Genomic DNA, 20,531 nt, shown 5'->3' on the forward strand with positions numbered 1-20,531 from the left:
ACAGGAAGAAGTGGAGGCTGTCAGGTTGAAAGGGGGGGACATCTAAAAAAAACAGGAAGGGGGAGATTATTCCAAGAATAAAAAGCAAGTTGCAGAGGGTCAGGGAGAGGACAGGAAGAGGACAACAGCATGGAGCACAGCACACCTGATAAAAACAGATTGTGCAGAGACAGGCAGAGCCGCACAGGTAGAAAAACAAGCTGTAGGGTTTATAATTAATGTGCCGGAATGCATCTACACAATACGTCATTGTTTCAGCTATTTCCAGAGATTATAATGGTGACATGTCATCAGGAGCGTCTTTTTTTTTTTTTTTTTTTTAATTGTTGATGTTGGGTTTGTTTTTTTTTCAGGCCCTTCCCATCAGTAACCTTAGTGTAATATTATTTTCTATTATGAGTAACTTTGCACTTCTAAACTGGGACGTTGGGAAATAGCAAAAGCTCTGCAGATGCAGGGAAAAAAAATGCTCAAAGCAGAAATTTAACAAAACTTGAAGTTTTTCTTTTTCCCTTGCAGTATCTGCTTTATATTTTGTGGCATATTTCCCAAGCCCATCAGACTGTCAAGAGGGAAATTTCTTACTTTAAAACATTTTAGTGATTTACTGTCTTAGTTAAAAATCTCGTTATCCTACAATTTTCCTTTGTAGACAGAGCATGAAGAGCTCAGGCTTTGTTGTGGAAGTTAAACATTTCACTTGTAGCTGTGTTGCAGTTATGTTGGACTCCCAGCAAGACTTGTTCTTTTCTTATTTTTGTACACATGTGTCCAGTTACATCTTAAGGATCCAGATACTCTGTCAGCAACTGAATACAGTTACAAGTCCTGATTAGAAAAAACACCACAGACATTCTCTGCTACTCTTAATGGCAACATGCACTGCTTCTTGATGTACTTTGTAGATTATTGATGGGACTTAGGTACTGACAAATTAGTGAAAGGAAAAGGCAATCACCCTTCCTTCCCCATTCAGTTTTTCTAATAAAATATAATAAAATAAGATAATAATAATAATAAAAATATTAAATGCATCACCTTTACACAGCAACATCCCTGATGGACAGTTTCTACAAATGGCAGGCACCTACAGCTTAGGTTTCTGCTTCATTACATTCAGGTAGGGATGCTCATATTGAGGAGGTGAGGCTTTTTCCATGACTACCTCCTCCCCCTTCTAATATGAGTGATAGGGAAAGGGGCATGGAAAAGCCCTACCAATTCAAGCATTTAGGAATAATGAAACTACTTCAACACATTGACCTACATTTGAGTTATAAAGGTAAATTCGTTATTGATCTAATTTATGTGGCTCTCTAGTATTTGGTAGCCCACTTATTTTTTCCACAGGATGGCTCATGCACACAGAAGAGTGCACTGGGAATTTTCTTAGTCCTGCATCACTTGGCTAGAAAGCAGTAATGCTATTTTCCATTCCAAATGTATGTAATTATTACATTTCCATAAGCATCAACAAACAAGGCAAACTGTCCCTGAACAATCATGCTTAACAGGACCATCTCAACAATTTGTTTCTGCAGCATCCAAGGCAACATTTAGAAAAGGCTGAAGCCAGAATACTTTGTTTATCTTCTTAAAGCTGACCCCTGCAGAAGGTGCAGCATTTAAGCAGTTATGCCACAATTAGTAGAGGATGTGCACATCTAGCATGCAGATACAGATTTGTAGATAAGTTTGAGACTGCTTTTAAAATTAATTTAGCTCACAACTATCAGAGTAAATCATACCCCATGAGATCAGATCAGCGTTCCACCTAACCCAGCATGTATTTTCTCAATCTTTGACCATTAGCATATTCTTGAAGAGACTGAGTGTGCAGGAAAGTAATCTTTCCTTGGCGTAACTTTCTTTTTTACAGCAACTTAAAATCTCCCTGAGTTATTGGATGCATCAGACCATTGTTTAACCAGCCCCTTGTTTTAAAAAAATAAAAATAATAAATGCTTTTGTTCCCTACCACATTCTACAGCAATACATTTCACGGTTTGACTTTGGGCTGCATGAGAAAGTATTCCCATTTGTCCCTTTAACCCTAAACAACTAAAACATCATTGTGTACCCACCAGTCCTCATAACTGCAAGCCAAAGGCACACTTTACTCTCAGTCTAAGAACAGAGCCTGGAACTGTGACTCAAAGGCATGAGCCCTGTTCCTCACAGCTGACCGGCAGCTTCTACAAATCATGGTACATCAGCCACAGAGATAACAATTACATCTACCCAATATTTTATCAGATGAAACTGGATTAGAGGACACCCCTAAAAAAGGCAGGAACTGAGAACTGCAGTAGGGAGGTAGATGGTAGGAATAAAAGGGCACTCTCTGTTTAATTTAGCTGCATACGCTTCAAAGGCAGCAGCATCCCCACTGTTTCTTCATGAAAATACGCCACTTGTATTCCACCATTTTGCAGAGACATTTATGTCAGGAATTCAAATGACAGAAGCGTGGAAGATATCATGTTCAATATTTTGAAACTGAAGTGGAAGTGATGCTGAGTTAGCACACTGACGTCCTCCAAGAGATGTCTATTTTAAGATACTGCAAGGCTGAGGACTGGGGCTCAGACACTCACCTGTCTGAGATCTTACTAAAAAAAATAAAGAAATGCATAACCCATCATTCTCATGTGACAAGTATCTTGGAGCAAGAGTAGGAATCATCTCAAAATATTTAGAAGGAGCAAGTATAATAATGTGAAATGCAGAAACCTGCAAAAAGCTCTCTGGAAATCTAGGAAAGCTGTACTACTGCTGGTGGGTCTCTGGGCATGTATTTGAGACAGTTCCAGGTGAACAGGAAATCAAATCAAAATGCTGCTTCCTTAATTATCACTCATCACAAAAGGTAAAAAGCTGGGAAGGTCAGTAAATCATCACCAAAGCTGGAGGCCGAAAAAAAAAAAAAAAAAAGCAGTTTAAAAACAGCATAGTGTTGACAGCAGGCAATAAGGCTGTCTTGGAACAAACACATTTAATAAAGGCAACAGATTAAAAAAAAATAATCCACAAACGTGTAAAACACTCAGGTGGCAAGTCATTTTAAAACAAGTGACTGAAGACTAGAAGGTACCATGGAGTGGAGCAGCAACCGAGCTGCCCGCAGGGCGGCTGAGGGCAGCGACTCAAGATGGCGCTGCTGCCTCACAGCTGCCTCGTCATCCTCCGCTGCCAAGGGCACCGGCGGGGCTCCCAGCCGTCCTCCGAAGCTCTGTAAATCACCAAGCTTGAAATTTATGAAGGTGAAGACGAGGTTGGGCTGAACATCTGCATGCTTTAAACCGTCAGTAACCGAGTTAACACCCAGTTCCCAGGTAATTTCTCACAGGGCGGTCCAAGCGCACTGATGCTTCTAATCCCCGGCTTAGAGCTAACAGAGCAGGGATTGAGCCTTGTCCTTCTCCAACCAGACATAAAGGAGTTGAATGACTTACCCTCTGCCAGCCTTTGCAGTAATGCAAGAGCTGGCAGTTCAGAAGACACCACCACTACATCTTCGTAATTGTTTTATTCCTCCTTGCCAACCTCCCCGCAGCCACTAGCTCAGCCTGGCGTGTGCACTGCTGTGCACCCCATGGTGGTGCTCATTGTCAACGCCACGCAGCCCTGCTCCAAACAGATCCCCACGGTGCGGTGGCTAATGCTAGTTGCAGAGGCTGAGCTACTGACATCAGCGAGGTTAAGGGGAGAAAAATCTAATTTAGGCAAGAACTAGGAAAACCACTATAAAAATAAGCAGGTTAAGAATTCCCTTTGTATTCCCTCCATGGCAAACAGGCCCTGGGGCACCTTTACCCACATGTATTGCTCTATAAGTCAGCTTCACCATACAATCAATCACCACATACTCTGTCCAGACAGAGCATCGACATTGTAGAAGGCTCTTTATACAGCCAAACCAGCAGCTTTTTGGTCAGTCAGAGTAACCCGGTGTTCAGCAGCTTGGGGGCTATTATCATAACAATGCAGATAAGCTATGGCTAGAGGAAGAATTACTTTCCCACATCATCCTGCCATACATCCACAGGATCCAGTTACCAGACACAACGAGTGTTCTGTACTCTTGACTCTTTTCAACAAGAAGTCAGATTATGACATGTGAACACCAAGGTATTTGGAGCCCCAGAACCCAGCTCCAAGACGTTTTTCCACTTTAGTAAATACACGCTGCTGCTCCCCTCCTGGGGTCACATTGGAGGGAGGAAGAGGCAAAAGGCAACAAGTCTCAAAGCACTTCATCGGTAAACAAGATCCAATTCCTATCTCAATGGTTCCAGGACTGCAGGCAGTTTACAACACATACAGGTGGCTTTCAGGCTGGGAAGAGGAGGAATTCCAGGCCTTCAGAGACTTGGTGTAGGACCAAGCAGTCCAGTAGGGTCTCCATTTCAGTGTGGAAGGCAGATCCATTGCTCACAGTCTGTTCCATTGCAGTAATAAAAGGGTTGGGAGCTGTCAGTGCTAGCAGCCAACATTTAGCAAAACACTGAAGCTGTGCTCATACACGCAGGTATAATTTCCCTTCCCTGCCTCAAAAACAGTCTGGGATATGTCTGGATAGGCAGTAAAACCATTGGGTCCAGCTACATATCAAGCAGAAAGACCCTTATGAAACCTCAGGAAGGGAGGAGAGTGCAGCTTGCATCTGAGACAGTCAGACAAGGTTGAGGGAAGAGGGGGGGGAAACAGACTTCAGTGTGTTATGTTTACAATTCAAATTAAGGTCTTTCTTCCCTCTTCCCCCATCCCTCTTCCTTCTCTCCCCAGTTTCCTATGAAAAGCCTCAGCAGCTGGAGAGTGTGATCAGGGGATAACTTAAGACACAATATCTGCGTGGCCTTTATAAAAAGGAAAAAAGTGTCTTGTGTTCTGGAGTAAGGAGTGGGAAGTCTCCTCCTGCCATTTATCTGAGGAAAGCTCAGTTATGATGTCTGGCTCTCACTCCAGTGATGAGCAAGGACTGGCAGAGCCAGGAGAGAAAAAGCCTGGCTTACACCACAGGTATAACCCACGGATGTGGTAGGAACCTGTACAGGGGAGGTTGAATTTGAAGCACCAGTTTAAACAAAGGCTTCCTCATTGGGTGTGCCGTTGATTTTGAGGAAGAGTTTGGCATCTTCATTCTTCTGCTTCTTTTCTCTCTCTAGCCTGCGTCTGTAGCAGACCAGGTAGATTGGAAGGCAGAAACCCAGTAAGCTCACACCAAGCAAGCCAACATTTACCTGCAGGAAGACAGACAGAACAGAATTAGGCAGGCTAAGATGACAGTGACCGAGCCACACATGCCCACGTGTCAGAACCCAGCCCACGTCACTCAGCTACAGGCAAACCAGGAAACGCCCTGCTCAGTGCATTGGCAACAACCTCCTTTGTATTTTTATTTATAAAATACCCAGAGCACCGCGTGTATAAATTAAATGCTCTAAGAGTCTGTTGCTCTAGATCATGGCTGCAGAAGTCTCTTTTTTCAACAGAAGAGGTGTAGCTGTTTAAGGTGGGGTTCTTTTATACCAACATCACTGACTTGAGAGCCATGGGTTGCTGGAGTGCGGATATATGCACATGCAGCCTAGAGACCAATATTCTCCAGGCCCACCCATGTTATAGGTTCAATGAGCTGTGCAGACACCCTCAGCAAAACACTACACATTAGCCCTACCCACAACAGCCACTTGGCTTCCCTGGCATTAGCATCAGCAGAGCAAAATTTACTGAACTTCAGAGCTTATAGGTCTCAAGAGCACAGAAAATTTCTATTACATTTGAGGGCCTGCAGATTCACTCAGTTTTACCTTACAAATTTCGGCTCCCCATGCAAACTGCTCACAAGAAGCACCCGAACAGCCTTCTCCCTTCCTCCCAGGAAGGGGAACATCCTAACGGTTAATGACGTTCCCTCCCAGAGCCTCATTACTTACACGCAAAAGGGTCTCCTGGATGGCACCAAGGTAACAGCAGACTAAGAGACATGCAAAATTCCTGCTGTTTATAGCCTTGGTCCATGCACAGGAGTGCTTTTATTTTCAAAGAAATGAGCCCAAAACATTTTCGCCACCGAGCCTGCATATTAAATTTGAGAAGAACTTGCCCAGAGAGGGTCTCCTTCCAAAGGTCCTGTCAATGCCATAAACAGAGGCTGCTGCAGAAGGGCGAAAAGGGCACTGATCAGCGACTGCAACCCTGTCAAGCTGCCAAACTGAGTAGAGGGGTATCTGTCAACAAAAAAAGCAACAGCATTATTATACGTCACCTTGACTGTTCACATCACCCCGATCAGGTTACATTCCCAGCAGACTAACACAACAGAGCACAGTCCCGAGAGAGGCATAATACGAAGAACAACTCTCTCCTGGACTTACGCACAACTCTCACTTATCCTAGGGTTTTTAGTTTTACTTGGTGGTGAGCACAGTGCTCTCTAGACCAGAATCCATCTGGTGATGGGGCCAGAGGCTTCCTCTCCAGACCATTCTCATCCTGAATTCTCAGACTTAAGAAATACCAGATCCAGCACTTATTTTGTTTTGCAGTTGTACCGTAAGACAGATGGAAGTGCTTATCCAGCTACTACTCCTGTTGCAAAGGGAGAAGAGTGTTGACATTTACTAGTTAAAAGCATGGCCTCTTTATCCAGATGACAGCATTTGCAGCTATGCAATCATTTTCATCTGGCCATAATAATTTGCTCCCTTTAGAAGTGAGTGAAACCTGCACAACAGGTTAGCGTGTGTTTTCCTTTTTAGAGGACAAGTCTGATCCCATGTCAAATTAAACAATACTGTTGACTGGAAAGTGCTGAATATCAGATACTACTAATGGAAAAATAAATCTCAGAAACAGTCTAACATCTGTCTCTTTTCACAACTGAGCAGGGTTTAAAAAAGGTCAGGTTAAACTAAGCTTAGAAAGAAAAATGGATTAAAACCTTCCAACACTCGAAGAAGTCACATTCAAACCAAAAATACCTCGCTCCAAGAAGTTGGAGAGAGTTGCAATGGTCAAACAGGGTTAGTTTACATACAAGCTGATATGTACACCAACAGGCATTTACTTTGCCCAGGACAAATATATTTTGCTTCTAGCTGCTATGGAGCTGAAAAGTTATGTGTTTTTGAAGCAGAGCCTCAGATGGGTTTCCTAGTCTGGATTCCCCAGACACTGGGACCAAAACCTTTCACAGAAAGAGCCCGGGGAGCCCCATCTGTGGAGATATTCAACCCCCAAGTGGATGCAGTGCTAGACAACCTGCTCTAGGTGACCCCGCCTGAGCATGAGGGCAGGACTAGATGGTCTCAAGAGGTCACTTCCCACCTCAACAATCCTGTGATTCTCTGAAAGAAAACAGCTTCTTTCCATCCCTCTGTCCAGCCAGTCAGGACAGAGGGGCAGAGCTGTTTTCAAAACGAAAAACATTGCTTACTAAGGAAGAGAGCATTTAGATTCAGCTATCGATAACTTTGATAATTGGAAACAAGATGCGTGATCCATCCTGGGAACGGGAGTAGGCTTCACTAATGGCATCTTGAGCAATGCTTTACCAGTGTAATTTCAGAGCAGACCAGCAGCAATGTACTCAATTATGTTAATGTTTTACCTGGACCCATGCACATAGCTACTCATTATAAGACAAAAAAAGCCTTGAATTCTTACAATATAACCTCAGTGTCAATAGCCTAGTCTCACCCGCAGCCCGTATACAGCTGTGCCTGACTCCTCACAGTAGCTATGCCAAAGGGGTAAGCTGTTTCTGAGCGGGGAAAGCATCAACTAGGACTTCAGTCCAGCTACTGGCATGCCCAGCAGTGGCTGGGGAAACAAGTTGCATCATTATTCCCCTCTGACCGCAAAGACTTCACTTCCTGATCTCCCTCTCACCTGGGCAGCTTGTCACCCCAAACCAGTTTATCTGGCCAGCCACATGCTATAGGTGAGCAGAGACTTACACAGCTGCGTAGAGGCCTCCCACCGCTGAGTGGATGAATCCTCTCACGATTGTGTGCAAAATGAAGGAAAGAATCTGGAAAGAAAAGCAGAAAGCGTCAGGTGCGAGGTGCCAAGGTGTGCCAGACCCCAACACACAACCATTCCTTAAAGGTATTCTCCTTTCTAGTTCAAAGGGGGGACTGAGCAGCACAGAACCTAAGCCTGAAGGTTGGCACAAGGAAAAAAAAAATGTAGATGGCACTGCTGCAAGGACGTGTCCCCAGCAAACGGGAGCCAGGGTCACGATACTGGTTTTTTATTGAGCCCATGGCCAATTTAGTTAATTTTCCACAAGTTATTGCAGACAATATGCAACTATGAGGAGATGACGTCTGCTTGCCTACGTCATCAAGGCATGTTTGAGTATGGCATAAAATCACTGAACTCCCCTGCCAAAAACAGGTGGTGCCACAAAATAAATATTTTAACAGGTTTATAATCCCACGAGTACCACTGGGCATAGCTTCTGATGCAGAAATAACCTGCTGTATACATCGGCGTCACGCTTCTTACAGCAAATTTCCTGACAGTCAGCAGCTTAAAGCAAGCCCAGGTTAAATGCATGGGCACTGCTAAGAGGATCTCAGCAGGAAAGTATTTGTGGTTACAGAGCTCAGCTGCACAAACTCCAAGTGGGTATAAACTGCAGGTCAACTGACGTTTTAACTGTAGTTGCTTCTTTAGGTTATCTCAAGGTGTGTAAACTGCATGGCATTCTTTGTTTCAGCATTAAGGTTGGGGTTCCCAAAGCAGCACAGAGGTCTCCCAGTGGTGCCAGCAAGCCCTCCTGCCATCAGCTGGTTCTGCTGGTTTGCAGGAGCCCCCAGCACCGTCCTGTCTAGCACTTTGCCAGCCCCTTCAGCACACCCATCCGTTTGATCTATTCACCTGCAATGGTAGATTAGGAATGAGACAGGTGATTCCGAATCCAACCAGCAGGACATTTGTGAATGCAAAGGCATTGGTGGCATTGGTGATTTTCTGGATCTGACGATCGCGTTTTTTCTTTTTCTTTTCACCTCTGGAACAATAGCAAAACCCGTGTTACAAAAAGCACTTCCAGCAGCTACTGAAACTCACAGCAAGATTCTCCACGTCTCACATCAACTCTAAACCATTTGGCTAGAGGTCTGGCTAGGGAGATGGTGGGATCTCCATCAGCGGAAACTGAGGAACATTTGGGCAATAACTGCTGTTGCTGTTACTTTTACTGTTACACTAGAAGGAAAGTCTGAACCTCCTTGCTACAACTTAGATTTGCTCCTCTTGACTGATCTTAGTGGACACGGAAGATGCTTTCCTCTTTGCAATTATCAAGTGATCAAGTCTTCCTTCAGGCTCTGTTTTCTATACTGATGGACCAATATTCTTTTTGGTCTTCTATCACAAAACACAGGGGGGGCCTGCTACGTGGCTGCATGTCCCGAGTGGCGCACACTACGCACTGCTCAGCGTTGCTCTCCTCGTTCTCTTCTGAGCCATCATCACATTCTTTCAGCCGCCAGTCCATGATGTACCCGATCACAGGTGCTGTCAGCAAGCACAGCAGTTGTAGCACCCCAAAAATGGAAGTGTAGAGGCTCACTGCAGGAAAAAAAATAGGTTTTTAAAAAAGTGTCAGTCCAAGTAGTACCCTAGCAGTAACAGGAGATGCCTTAGTCATCTCCTCTCCTTGCTGTGAGCTCCAGCTGCATCTTCTCCTGCTCAGAAGCTCCAGCAAGGACAAGCCAGGCTGGGAAGGTGAAGTCTAACCCATTTTGTGCAGAATAGACGAGTTTGGAAATGTGTACGTGGAGGGAAATACAGCAAGAAATACAGCACCTGACAGCAATCATTAAAACTTGAAACTGATGAAAATTCCCGACGTGTTAAACATGGGAGAAGTGTCTACACGGCTCTCTAGGGGAAAGCTGATGCCAGCAGACTTAGAAGAGACCCTCCCCTGCTGTTCTACATAGTTCCCCCACCCCACAATGCTTTTTCCACTTCCTCTCTGCAGCCCACGTGAGGGATTTGAAGGCATCGCACAGAAGGGCTGGTGAGTCACAGCGTACCACAGCTCTGAAATAAGGATGTGATTCTGAAACTGCCCATCTCAGCACAGAGTCCTCACAATTTACAGCACTGTAAGCAAAACACAGCCAAACTGAATTTGAGTTTGTCCCTCACGACACATTTCTAGAGCTCTCCAAAGCATTACAACCATGACTTGTACCAAAATCAAGGTGGTAATCGAGAGAAGTTCCCGACAAGCTTTTCACTCCTATACAGTTGTAGCAAACCCCATCAGGGCTGCCTCGTGGTGCCCAGGCCTGGCACCAGGTTACCCCTTCCTGGCTCCAGCTGCTGGCCAGGTCCTTGCAAGAGGAACTTCCAGCTCCAACCTCTGAACTCACATTCCTGCCCCCCTTACCTCCAGACAAGCAAGCCCTGATGTGGCCTCACATCCCATCTCATGATAACAACTGCCAGAGCCAAAAGAGACAGGTGGCATCACCCTCTACAAACACTCCTGAAGCTGATTTGCTCTTGTCTGGTTATTTTTTAATAGAGGGTAAGAAGCGAGTCACGCTGTCAAGCTTTGTCTCTCCATGCTATTCTGAGCACTTAATCTTGGGCTCTAAACACCGAGAGCAGAAGCCAAATTCAGGCAGGGAATGAAGTTTATGGGGACAGTGAGAGAAGAGAAGGAAGGATTGTGTTTGCTACAGGAACTGAGTTTTCTCAATTTATCAATCATCTTAAAAACTGTTCTTTCCTCAGGATGAAAGAGAACAATGTCTAGCAAATACCAGCAGGTATGGCAGAAGTAGAGCAAACAGAAAGGGTTCGTACACAGGCACAATCCTTTGCATCCACTGTTGTACATGTCATCACCTCAAACTATCCTGAGCAAGGATCTCATCACAGCCGAGTCTTCCACCCACCCTGGCTCTACCCAAGGTCTCCGAATATTACCAGGTTTGGAAGGAAGGTGGCAATTTTTGAAAGATGCAGTGAAATTTCAAGCCCCAAACACAGCAGCTCTACTCTCCTGCCTTCCTACAACAAAATTAAGCAGTCATTTATAAGGCTGCTGAAGGCCCTAGCTTCCCCCTTCCATCTTTTAGGGGGCTGCAGAAGACAGGCAGCCACAGGCTGACTGCTTTTTCTACCTTTAGGCTTCACAGCAGGTCTAAGTCACCATCCTAATATGCACGGGAAGCAGGACTTCCAAGGACACAGTGCCTCACTGCAGCTTCAAGACTTCACATTCACTGATTTCCCCCACGTCCTCCTCTCCTGTTCTGTTTCCAGGTATATTTAAGTTCTCTTTGACCATAACAACACTTGCAGGAGTGACTCAACCCTCTGCTTCCCTTGCTGAGTGCTCCAGAGAGCAGCTGCAGGTGGGGGGAGCTCTCTAAATAAATCACGTGCAAGTAAACAACAGCGAGGGGAGCGAGAAATCGGAGGAAGAAGCATCCCATCCTCTCCTGATGCACACAGATTACATTTCTAGGGATCTGCACGCGTCTTGGAACTGCTCTCGCAGCCTGACGCTGCTGCAAGCAGACAATACCACTGTTTTGCTGATGCCATGGAAACACCAAGACAGCCGATTGCACTGCGAGCCCAGGCTGCTTTCGGGGGGAGGAGGGGGAAAATGGGAAGAAATCTCAAAGGTGGCACAGAAAAACAAGTCACCCAAGAGGCACAATCCTTTTTTTCAAGTACAGAACTTGATCTAAACAGAATTGGCAGCATAAATAGTTAATATTAATCCTAAAATACTGGGGTAAAGGGGGGGAATAACTAGAGCAAGCCAGGATTAAAAAAAAAATAAAAGGGAAAAAAATCAGAGCAAAAGAGTTACAAGGTAAGCAGAAAAGTGAGCTGCGTTGGGAAAGGTAGGCAGCGTGAAGTTTGTCCTGTTTACTGTTTAATGTCTAAATTGGCTCTTGAGCCAGGAGATAAAGAGCTGAATGCTGCAGGCTGTCAGAGGCTCAAGAAACAAAGCAATTCAGGGAATGCCAGGGCACTTGGAGTTTCCTTCCCTCCCCCAGAGCTCACTCCTGTTTTCAGAGGAGTGCCTCTTGATTTATCAGCTTCATGCAATCCAGATTTAACAAGTTCAAACTGGATCTTACTACAGAGGACAGAAAAAAAAAAAAAAGGCCAAGTCTTGTTTTGCAATCCCGGGTATTTTCAACAACAGTAAACTAATGTACTCTTTCCTGTTTGCTCCATGTACTGAATCAGAGCTATAAATACAGCCGAGTCCAGCGCAGCGAGCACCCCTGAGCCTCCCCAGCTCACACCAAGCTGCACAAAACAGCAATGACTTCACTTCTCCCACCCCTGTTTGGGACGAGACACCTAGTCCAACCATTAGTCATGAGAGTCAGCTGCTCTGCACTTTGTGCTTGCTTAGGATAAGCAAAGCAAATACCTGATGAAATAGGTTTCCCAGTGACAAAAAAAAAAAAATAAAGTTATCACAGTCCATCCTGAGAGGCTACTTTCAACAAGTTATCTGGAGGAATAGCAACGAATAGTATTTAAAAAGACACCGGGCTAAAATTAGCTTGACATTCAAGTGCCTGCCCCTCCATCCTGGGCCAGTTCCAGCCCTCCACTAGACCCTACCAGCAGCTGCTGGCCGCACTCTGACACCAGTAAGTGCCGTACATGGTGTATTTGCTGAGTAATCAGGCACACTGGCCTCTTGCAAGGACCAAGTCTGGGTCAGCTTCCCGTTCCAAGGAAGCAGATAAAAGCCTCTAGGTTCCCTTACCTTGATCTTCATCTCCAGACATAAATTCAAGGATGGTATTCATGGCCCCCATGTAGAAGATGAGCCGCAGCTGAGTGACACACATGGTGATGAGGCTGAGCAGCAAGATGGGACTGAAGACACTCTTCATGAAGGAGGGAGCAGCTGCAGAAGGAATAAGAGGGTCGCTGAGGAAGGTAATATACCCTTCTAGATGGGCATGTTTTCAGAAGAGGCTGTGGTTAGCAGGTTTTCTGGCTGGTCATTGCAACACAGTGTGCCTGTGGCAGCTCCAGATTTACTGGTAGCAACTGTGTAGTGCCTTACAAACGTCCTTAATAAGTGGCGATAGCTGCTGGGAGTTTGGCTAACACTAACTGGAGTGAGGAAGCCTCACCTAATTCTGTGGATTAGAGTGAAAAGGAAACTTCAAGCCATTTACTTTTCCCACTCCCCTGGGGAAGGAAGGCTTGGTGATGGCAGCAGTTGGTCTAAGAGGTGGCGGTGACCAACCGCGCTGTCCTTCTGCAGCCAGACCCGTACCCGTGATGTTGTCCCCACCACTGGCAATGGCATATCATGTGTTTAGGCAGGCGTACACTAACAGGATCCCTTATATAACTAAACTTGTATTTAGATAACAGTGGCTGGCACATGGCCCTGGCAGCGTATGGATTACGTATCACACTATCTGATAAAAACAGGTCTGGAGCAGAGCAGAGAGGCCGTCGGCCTTCTGCCAGTGCAAGCATCCCCGGGGCACCAAGGGAACCACACCTGAGCTGTCGGGTTGGCACTTCACTTCGAGGTCCACCGTGGACAAACAGAGCTTGTTGTTCTCTTGCAAGGCTGTCAGCTCCTTGGGGCCCTTCATGGAGCTCCCCACGCTGAGACGGCGCCCCACGGTCGTGACTTGCTTGTAGAACTGCTTCCCGGTGATTTTGTGGTCAAATCCCAGCCAGCTGAACTTTATTTTCACCCTGTTGGGAAGTAACGAGAATGAGAGCTGCAACACAGGGTAGGGAATCAGAGGCAGCAGAGTTGCAGGAATCAGCCTACGTGTGGATTCACGGCACTAGTTTTCATCTACAAACCCACAAATGGGTCTGGATGCAGAGATATAGGCCCTGGGCCAGTTTGGTGTAGGTCAGTATAGAAATGCTTATTGCTTCTGGCAGATTGTTTTCTTCATGACTCCTATGCTTTGAAGGTTCAACTTTCCACAGATATTCACCAGTTGAGATAAAAATCTAATGGCAGACATAAATCCTCAGCCTCGGAAGAAATGGCAGCAATAAACAACACGCAAAGGAACTCCCTACCCACTCCTCTATATTAGCTGTGCCACCACTTTCTAGAGAATTAAGAATGGGATTAGCCCCCGGGGCTAATCTAGATGATGCTTACGTATAGTCCATGTCTTCTGGTCCAGGGAAAGGCTCCAGTGGCCAGTTGAAGAAACAGTTGAGGAAAACCAGCCCTGCACAGCTTGCCCACACGAGCAGAATGAGGATGAAGGAGACCCCAAAGTCATAGATAACCTACAAAGCACAAGGAAATATGGTTTTCACTGTAAGAGCAGAAAGATCTTCGATATTCTTAGAATATCATCTGAAAGGAAGTTGTGGAAAAGAACACACTATATTTAAAATGGGTTTAACACAAACAGTAAGAAAGGACAGTTCTGTGACACGCAGGCTTGGAGACAGCTGTACGTGCACATCTTTAGCAACAACTACAGCGATAACAGGACCTCTGGCTGCAATGGCATGCAGCTGTATCACAAATGGCTCCCAAAGGTTTCCACCGAGGACCTCCTCTTTGGAAAGCCAACAGGAGCTTCCCTGCACCCTTGAGAAGAGCCTTCTTTTACTCTGTCTCTTACTCTAGCTCTGCAGCGAGCCGTCACTGGTTCAGAACCGCTAGGGACCACCAAGGCAGCCCAAGTGACCACCTCTTCTCTCCCCTCAATGCAGTTTGCTAGCTCTGAAGTGCTCAAAGCCAACCATTGGTGACAATCAAACAGATGAAGTACACGCATGTATTAAAAATACACATAAATAATACCTGGAGCTATTTTTTATATAAAATAAAACAGACTTTAATTAAAAAGTAATCATCAGCTATTCATTTTTCCTTACTGAACACCCTTAAGATCTTACAGCATGTTAGCAAACAGACCATCCTCTTTACAGTATTCGTTGAGTTCTTGAGACAGGCACTTGGGAAGTCTTTAAACAGGAACTGAATCTCGTAAAAGCATCTCTAAAAAAGTGCTTTAATAATTAGTCCCTTTCTTTCCACATTATTGCTAAATGGTGCAAAACCCCAGCACAACAGCACCAGGAATGAGTCACGGTCCCACAGCCTCACCTTGATTCCTGGAAAGGTCACAGCAGAGGAAGCATAGGAGCCAATCATCAGAGCAATGAACGTGGAACGAAGGTCACCAAACATGTTGGGCAGCTGGGGGGGAGAAAAATCGGTTGAAACAGGTTGCTGTTGGGAAGGGAAAACAAGGCAAAAAAAAGGAAGGAGGCTCTCTTGAGAAGCTACTGGCATTTAGGATCAAGACTTCTGGCTACCAGAGCCCAAAGAAACCAGTTTTCTCCAAGAACAGCTCATCTCTTCAGGATAGTGCCCTGCAGGTTGCAGTGGTGTCTCCAGTGTCAGGGAACGTCCACAATCCAAGATTTATGCGCTTAACGATACTGCTTCCTTCCAGACTGACAGCATGCTCTGCATTGGTCACCTTTAGCACAGGATTGTTTGTTCCAGCCCTTGTGCTTTCTTTGAGTTCCTTTCCTTGAGGCTACAGCCACCACCTCTTTTCCTTTCCAAAAATACACGCGTGAGTTCTCTGCCAGTCACCAGGCAGGAGCTGCTAGACACGGGCTGTGAGAGCTGAACGATCCCCAACACACCCCGTGACACCTCGAACTGCTTACACACCTCGGGTCAGCACCCAGATCCGTGCAGTAGATCAGAAAGCTCCCGTTATAACAGGAAGGAACAGGGACAAAGACAAAATGCTTTGCTAGGTCCCCCTGTGCAGGCAGGCTCTCTGCAAGGGAGACCCGGCTCCTATCGGGTGCGACGGCACCGCCGAGAGCAGATGGGGCTGGTTCTGCAAGGAGCTGTTGGGAAAGCAAAGCTCTCGGCAGGGCAGCGAGGAGCACCTCATGCAGCAGTTCAGCCAGCTCAGCAGCTCTCCCCAGACTGCCTCTCCAACCCTTGTTTCCACTCGGGACCCGAAAGCAAAGCTGAGCAGGCAGAAAAAGCCCCGAGACCTTCCCGCTCATGGGAAAGGAGGAACTTCCCATTTTTCTACACCAGCCTGCTAGCTGAAAATCGCAGGGAGAAGCCATGAAGTTGTAGGGTGCAGCGAGCTGAGCTGTGACCTCCTGAAGCTGCTCAGTGGGCAGAGATTCTGCTTCAGGCAGCCAGATTGCCCTCCCGCCTCCCTTCTCAGGTCACCGACTCCCCAAATTCACTTGGGCATCATCACCACATCAGCCTCGGGGGGCCTTTAAGCCAGGCACTGTGGGTGCCTTCTAGGACCGAAAGCCTAACCAGCGTTTTATCTGTTTTCAGAGACAGCTGAACAAAATGATTCAGAGAATATTGGAGCCTGAGCAAGCAAATGCTCTCATCGCATTCCCGTTTCGCTGCTGGAAAACAAATCCATCTTTCCCAGGAGCAGCATATAAGGCAAGTGAATCTGGCTCGTGTCACGGTGGGACCAGCCTGTTTACAGCACAAGTATTCCTGCGCAGGAACGCTCCGGGATCCATCTGGCTGTTTATCATCTCTCCCTGTCTCACTGCAGAGCTTTCTATGCAGCGCAGCCTCCAGGTCCTTGGATAACCCCAGCCCAGGAACAGCAGCAGCGATGCGCTGAGCCCGATGCTGAGCCCCGAGCAGGCACGGAGGAGGCAGAAAACACCGTGCTCCTCTGCGGCGAGGATCCCCACACCCAGCCCCAGATCCCCGCATTCGGGAGCGCTGCCAACAGGCTGCTTTCAGGAGCTGCAGACAGGAAACGGCAAAGGATCCAAAGGTCTGTTACCAGGCTCAAAAATCCCTCCCTGGGAGCGCTGGCCTGAAATACACAGCCCAGAAAACTGCATCTGCAGAGCGAAATAGCTGCAGGTTGCAGGGGCTGGTCGCCGTCAGCAGGCAGGGCATTTGTTTCATCTCGAATGCCCCAGACCTAAAACAATCTCCAGAAATTACAACAAACAGCTGCTGCTGCTGGGCAGCTCACAAACACAGCTGCTTCTTGGCTCCGGCTGCTTTTCCCCGGAGCCCCAGAGATCACAAAAGGCCTTTTTCATAAGCAGACAAGCAGCTCCCAGGTGGATCCTCCTGCTCCGGGGGCTACCGGAGACCTAGAGCAAACCCGAAATCAAGCAGCCATGTCCGGGAAACCCGAGTCTGCTTTGCCTCGGTGGGGACACAAGTCCTAGAAAGGCTTGAGGCTTCCTAAAATCCTATTTGGCACCAAGCAAGTGGCTGGCTTAAAGAAAATTGGATAGAGGAGATTCATTGGGTTGGATAAGATCTTATCAACTGCAACTGCTAACACTGAGCTCTGGGGGGGAAAGGAAATCCGAGACTACCTGAGGGGACAGGGGTGAGGCAAAGAAAAAATAGCCCAGACCCAGATAAAAACCCTCAGACTGCCAGTGCCAGTGCTGGCAATGCCTGTGCAGGCCTCTGCAGACCAGCTACCAAACTAACATACAATATTTACTAAGCCATTTTTCCAGCTGTCTTTACAGCAGTGAGCACTGGAAAAAATATGAACCCTAGGGACAAGAAAATAATAATTAAAAAAACATCAAAACACAAAACCAAACCAAACCACAGAGCAAGTAGGCTCTTTGCTTTCCTGCCACCAAAAAGATCTGATCCTCAGTCTGACCTTACTCCTACAGGCCCGAACAGACTCCTCCATTAATTTCTGCCTATTCTGGTACGGGTGTCTCAATTCCGGAAGATCTACCATGAAGAAACTCTTATGTCTTCAGTTTAAAGGTCAATAATGCTCAATGTATAATTAACTTTATGCCCTGTCTGAAAGATACTAACTGAATTTTGCCATACCATAGCTATTTTTTTTCCTGGAGTCCTTTATTACAGGTTTGCAATCCTAAACTGATAAAATCACTTCCTCGTTTCCTCTTGCAGATGATTTTCTCCTCATCTACCCTATAGCGATTTAAAACCTTCAATTAGTTTTACAATTTTTCAGCTTTTCCCTGGAGACAGCCCCTATGCAAAGAACACCACAAAAACCACCACAGTGGCATTACCAAGCCCAGTGTCCCTCCTTCTTGAAGGAACAGTGGAAAAAAGTCAAGGGACTGAGAACTGGAAAACTTTGGTTTGCCTATCAGGAGGTATATTTGGAAATATTACAGACAATAAAAATCTGTTCTCCAGGAAAGCCACAAACTGCCCGCTTTGTCCGAGGCATATGGAAATTCCTGTTCCCGTTCTCCAACAAAAGACCCCAGAGCCCTAAATACTGCTAATATTTCCGAGCAGAGAAGGTTCCCTATGCAGAGATCCCCCCCGCCCCGACCAAAGGGCGCTGTTTGCAGCAGAAAATAAGAGCAAAGCAGCTGTAGTTCTTTGAAAGGAAAACAGGACAGAAAACAATCTATAAAAGGCTCTTTGTGGTAATTTATCACACATGTTTATTTCTTTGCATGAAATAGCTCCGGAGCAGAACCAGCGCCAGATTCCTGTGTTGCTGTCAGAGCCACCAATACGGATCTGTTTCCATTTCCAATCTCCCCTTATATTGGCTAAGACCGAGTCACGAGGCAGAAATCTCCCCCTCTGCATTTTAACAGCAGGCACAGCCTGACCTTGTTCCCAGAAGCAGGAACACCGCCGCTCTCTTGCTTGCTCCCCCTCCTCCCCGAGCCGCAGCACCCGGCGCAGGCGGCCCGGCCCTGCAGGGTGCCACACGCTGCTGGCAAACCACAGGGACTTGTTGCTGAAAAACCCTTCAAATACAAGGGGCAGGCTTTGTGGGGCTGCAGTCTCGTTTGTCCCCTTCCCTAAACCCTTGCAAAAGACCATCAGACCCCACCGTGCCCAAGCTTGTGGGTGTCCCCAGCATCCAAAAAAGCGCCCGACCGTGGTGCATGGGGACTCGGGGTGGCCACCCTGCCACCGAGCAGCCACCCGGGGATGGCACGGGACCTGCTCACGCACCAGTGGGTTTGACCCATTTCCTAGGGCGTTCCAGGTCGCTGGCTGGATGAGGAAGTCACTTTGCTTCGACTCGTGCATGCTCGGCAGCCAGCGGCAGCCAGAACGAGCCCACTTGGCACCGGGTGCCAATTCCCGCTCACCACCCCTGCGCAATGACCTGCCCTCCCCACGTCCCTCCCTCTTCATCCCCAGGGGGCCATGGCTGGAAGGGACCCGCAAGAGATCCTCGTGCCACCAAGGAAGGTGACTCGAGGCACGAACCGTGGCTCGCAAGCAGGGACACGGCAGTGAGCAAAACACACGCGCTCATAAGTCACCGGCCACAGCAACGTCGCGGTGCAGGTGAGGTGCTTCCCTCACACTTTGGACTGTTTTTAATCACTTTTACACACCTCAGGTGCTGCAATGCCTCTGCACGGAGGCACGTGCAGCTCTACCTCTGCCTGGGTTTGGGGATTTGGACCCGAGGCCATCCCAGCTCCCCGTAACACACACCGCTGCCTGGAGGAGCCGGCTGTACCTGCGGTCTCCCCGCGTGAACTCACAGCTCTGCCACTCGCTCCAGCCCTCCCCGAGGCTTGGATCACTTCTTGGAAGATTTGACCTTTTTCCTGCAGCCGTACTTCCTCTGTGCTGTGAAACTGGCTCGCTAACGAGGGCGCTAATAAGTGCCTTTGCTTATTTCTTTTGCTGCTAAACGCCACGGTACAGCACATCCCGTCTCAGCCCTACCCTTGCCCTTCCTCCTATCATCACCAGTGGCTCAAAAATAATCTGTGACCCCTTAATAACCACCCGGAGAGACAATAACCAAAGCTGGCAGCTGCAGGATGGGAATCCTCTCCTCTCTCCCTGCGGTACCAATGTGCTCCTCTCTTCCTTGCTTGTTTTTGAAGCGTGGCAGGATGACATTTGCCCCACAGTTCTTTGGGAGCATGGCCAAGGCTTCCAGTGAAGAACATTACATAGAGCCGTGAGACCGACATCTGCACACACTTTTGAAAGCTTTGAATACGAAAGCAACAGCAGTAACAACATCGCAGCGCACGCGGTGATCTCTAAACCCAGTCCCTGCCAAATGTAGGTCTCAGGAGTTCAGCCAGGGCCTAATCCACGTTAAATTAGAGGTAACCTTAACTACGAGTTTAACTTTTAACAGCGAGCCCAAGGTAACGCGGTCCAAATCAGGAAGTTTTCAATCAGTGCTTCCCAGGCTCTTTTCTAGGAGCCTTTCCACCCGACCCTGGTTCAGCCACACTGACAAGGGTAATGAGGTGGAAAATCAAGCAGCTACTTGGAGAGCGATACCGCTGCTCTCTCCAGGCAACACGAACCCCAAAACGCAGGGACCCAGCTGACGGTTGTTGACCAGTGCTTGTAACACAACCCACGGACTGAAGCGACCCACGCAGCTGCGCAGACAGAGCCGGGGGCATTCAGCAGCTCGGCTTTTCTAAGGAAACCTGGAAGGGACTCTCACCCTTCCGAGAGCCAACACTTTTGTGCTGGAAAACAAGGGGGAAGAGGTGCAAAAAGCGCT

General features: G+C 47.2%; 1 protein-coding gene and 1 long non-coding RNA gene across 3 annotated transcripts in view; one reads left to right on the plus strand and one right to left on the minus strand.

Annotated features, from left to right (window-relative positions):
* Positions 1 to 277: 277 nt before the first annotated feature.
* Positions 278 to 20,531, minus strand: part of SLC43A2 (solute carrier family 43 member 2) — a 31,497-nt gene continuing 11,243 nt past the window's right edge. Inside the window, exons 6-14 of the mRNA XM_084299653.1 lie at positions 15,134 to 15,226; positions 14,168 to 14,301; positions 13,538 to 13,740; positions 12,782 to 12,925; positions 9,450 to 9,588; positions 8,893 to 9,025; positions 7,965 to 8,038; positions 6,110 to 6,233; positions 278 to 5,243 (exon numbers count right to left, since the gene is read on the minus strand). Of these exons, the coding sequence (XP_084155779.1) occupies positions 5,082 to 5,243; positions 6,110 to 6,233; positions 7,965 to 8,038; positions 8,893 to 9,025; positions 9,450 to 9,588; positions 12,782 to 12,925; positions 13,538 to 13,740; positions 14,168 to 14,301; positions 15,134 to 15,226 (1,206 nt within the window). The 3' untranslated portion in view covers positions 278 to 5,081. The remainder of the gene's footprint in view (positions 5,244 to 6,109; positions 6,234 to 7,964; positions 8,039 to 8,892; positions 9,026 to 9,449; positions 9,589 to 12,781; positions 12,926 to 13,537; positions 13,741 to 14,167; positions 14,302 to 15,133; positions 15,227 to 20,531) is intronic.
* LOC311217532 lies at positions 12,819 to 18,563 on the plus strand. Of its 2 annotated transcripts, XR_014619040.1 has the most exons (4): positions 12,819 to 12,957; positions 16,355 to 16,471; positions 16,590 to 16,820; positions 17,701 to 18,563. It is a non-coding gene; the product is annotated as an uncharacterized lncRNA (long non-coding RNA). The 2 variants fall into 2 exon arrangements; XR_014619039.1 differs by having other exon boundaries at positions 16,590 to 18,563.

This window comes from Netta rufina (assembly GCF_964035555.1).
Source record: "Netta rufina genome assembly, chromosome: 21".
NCBI lineage: Eukaryota > Metazoa > Chordata > Aves > Anseriformes > Anatidae > Netta > Netta rufina.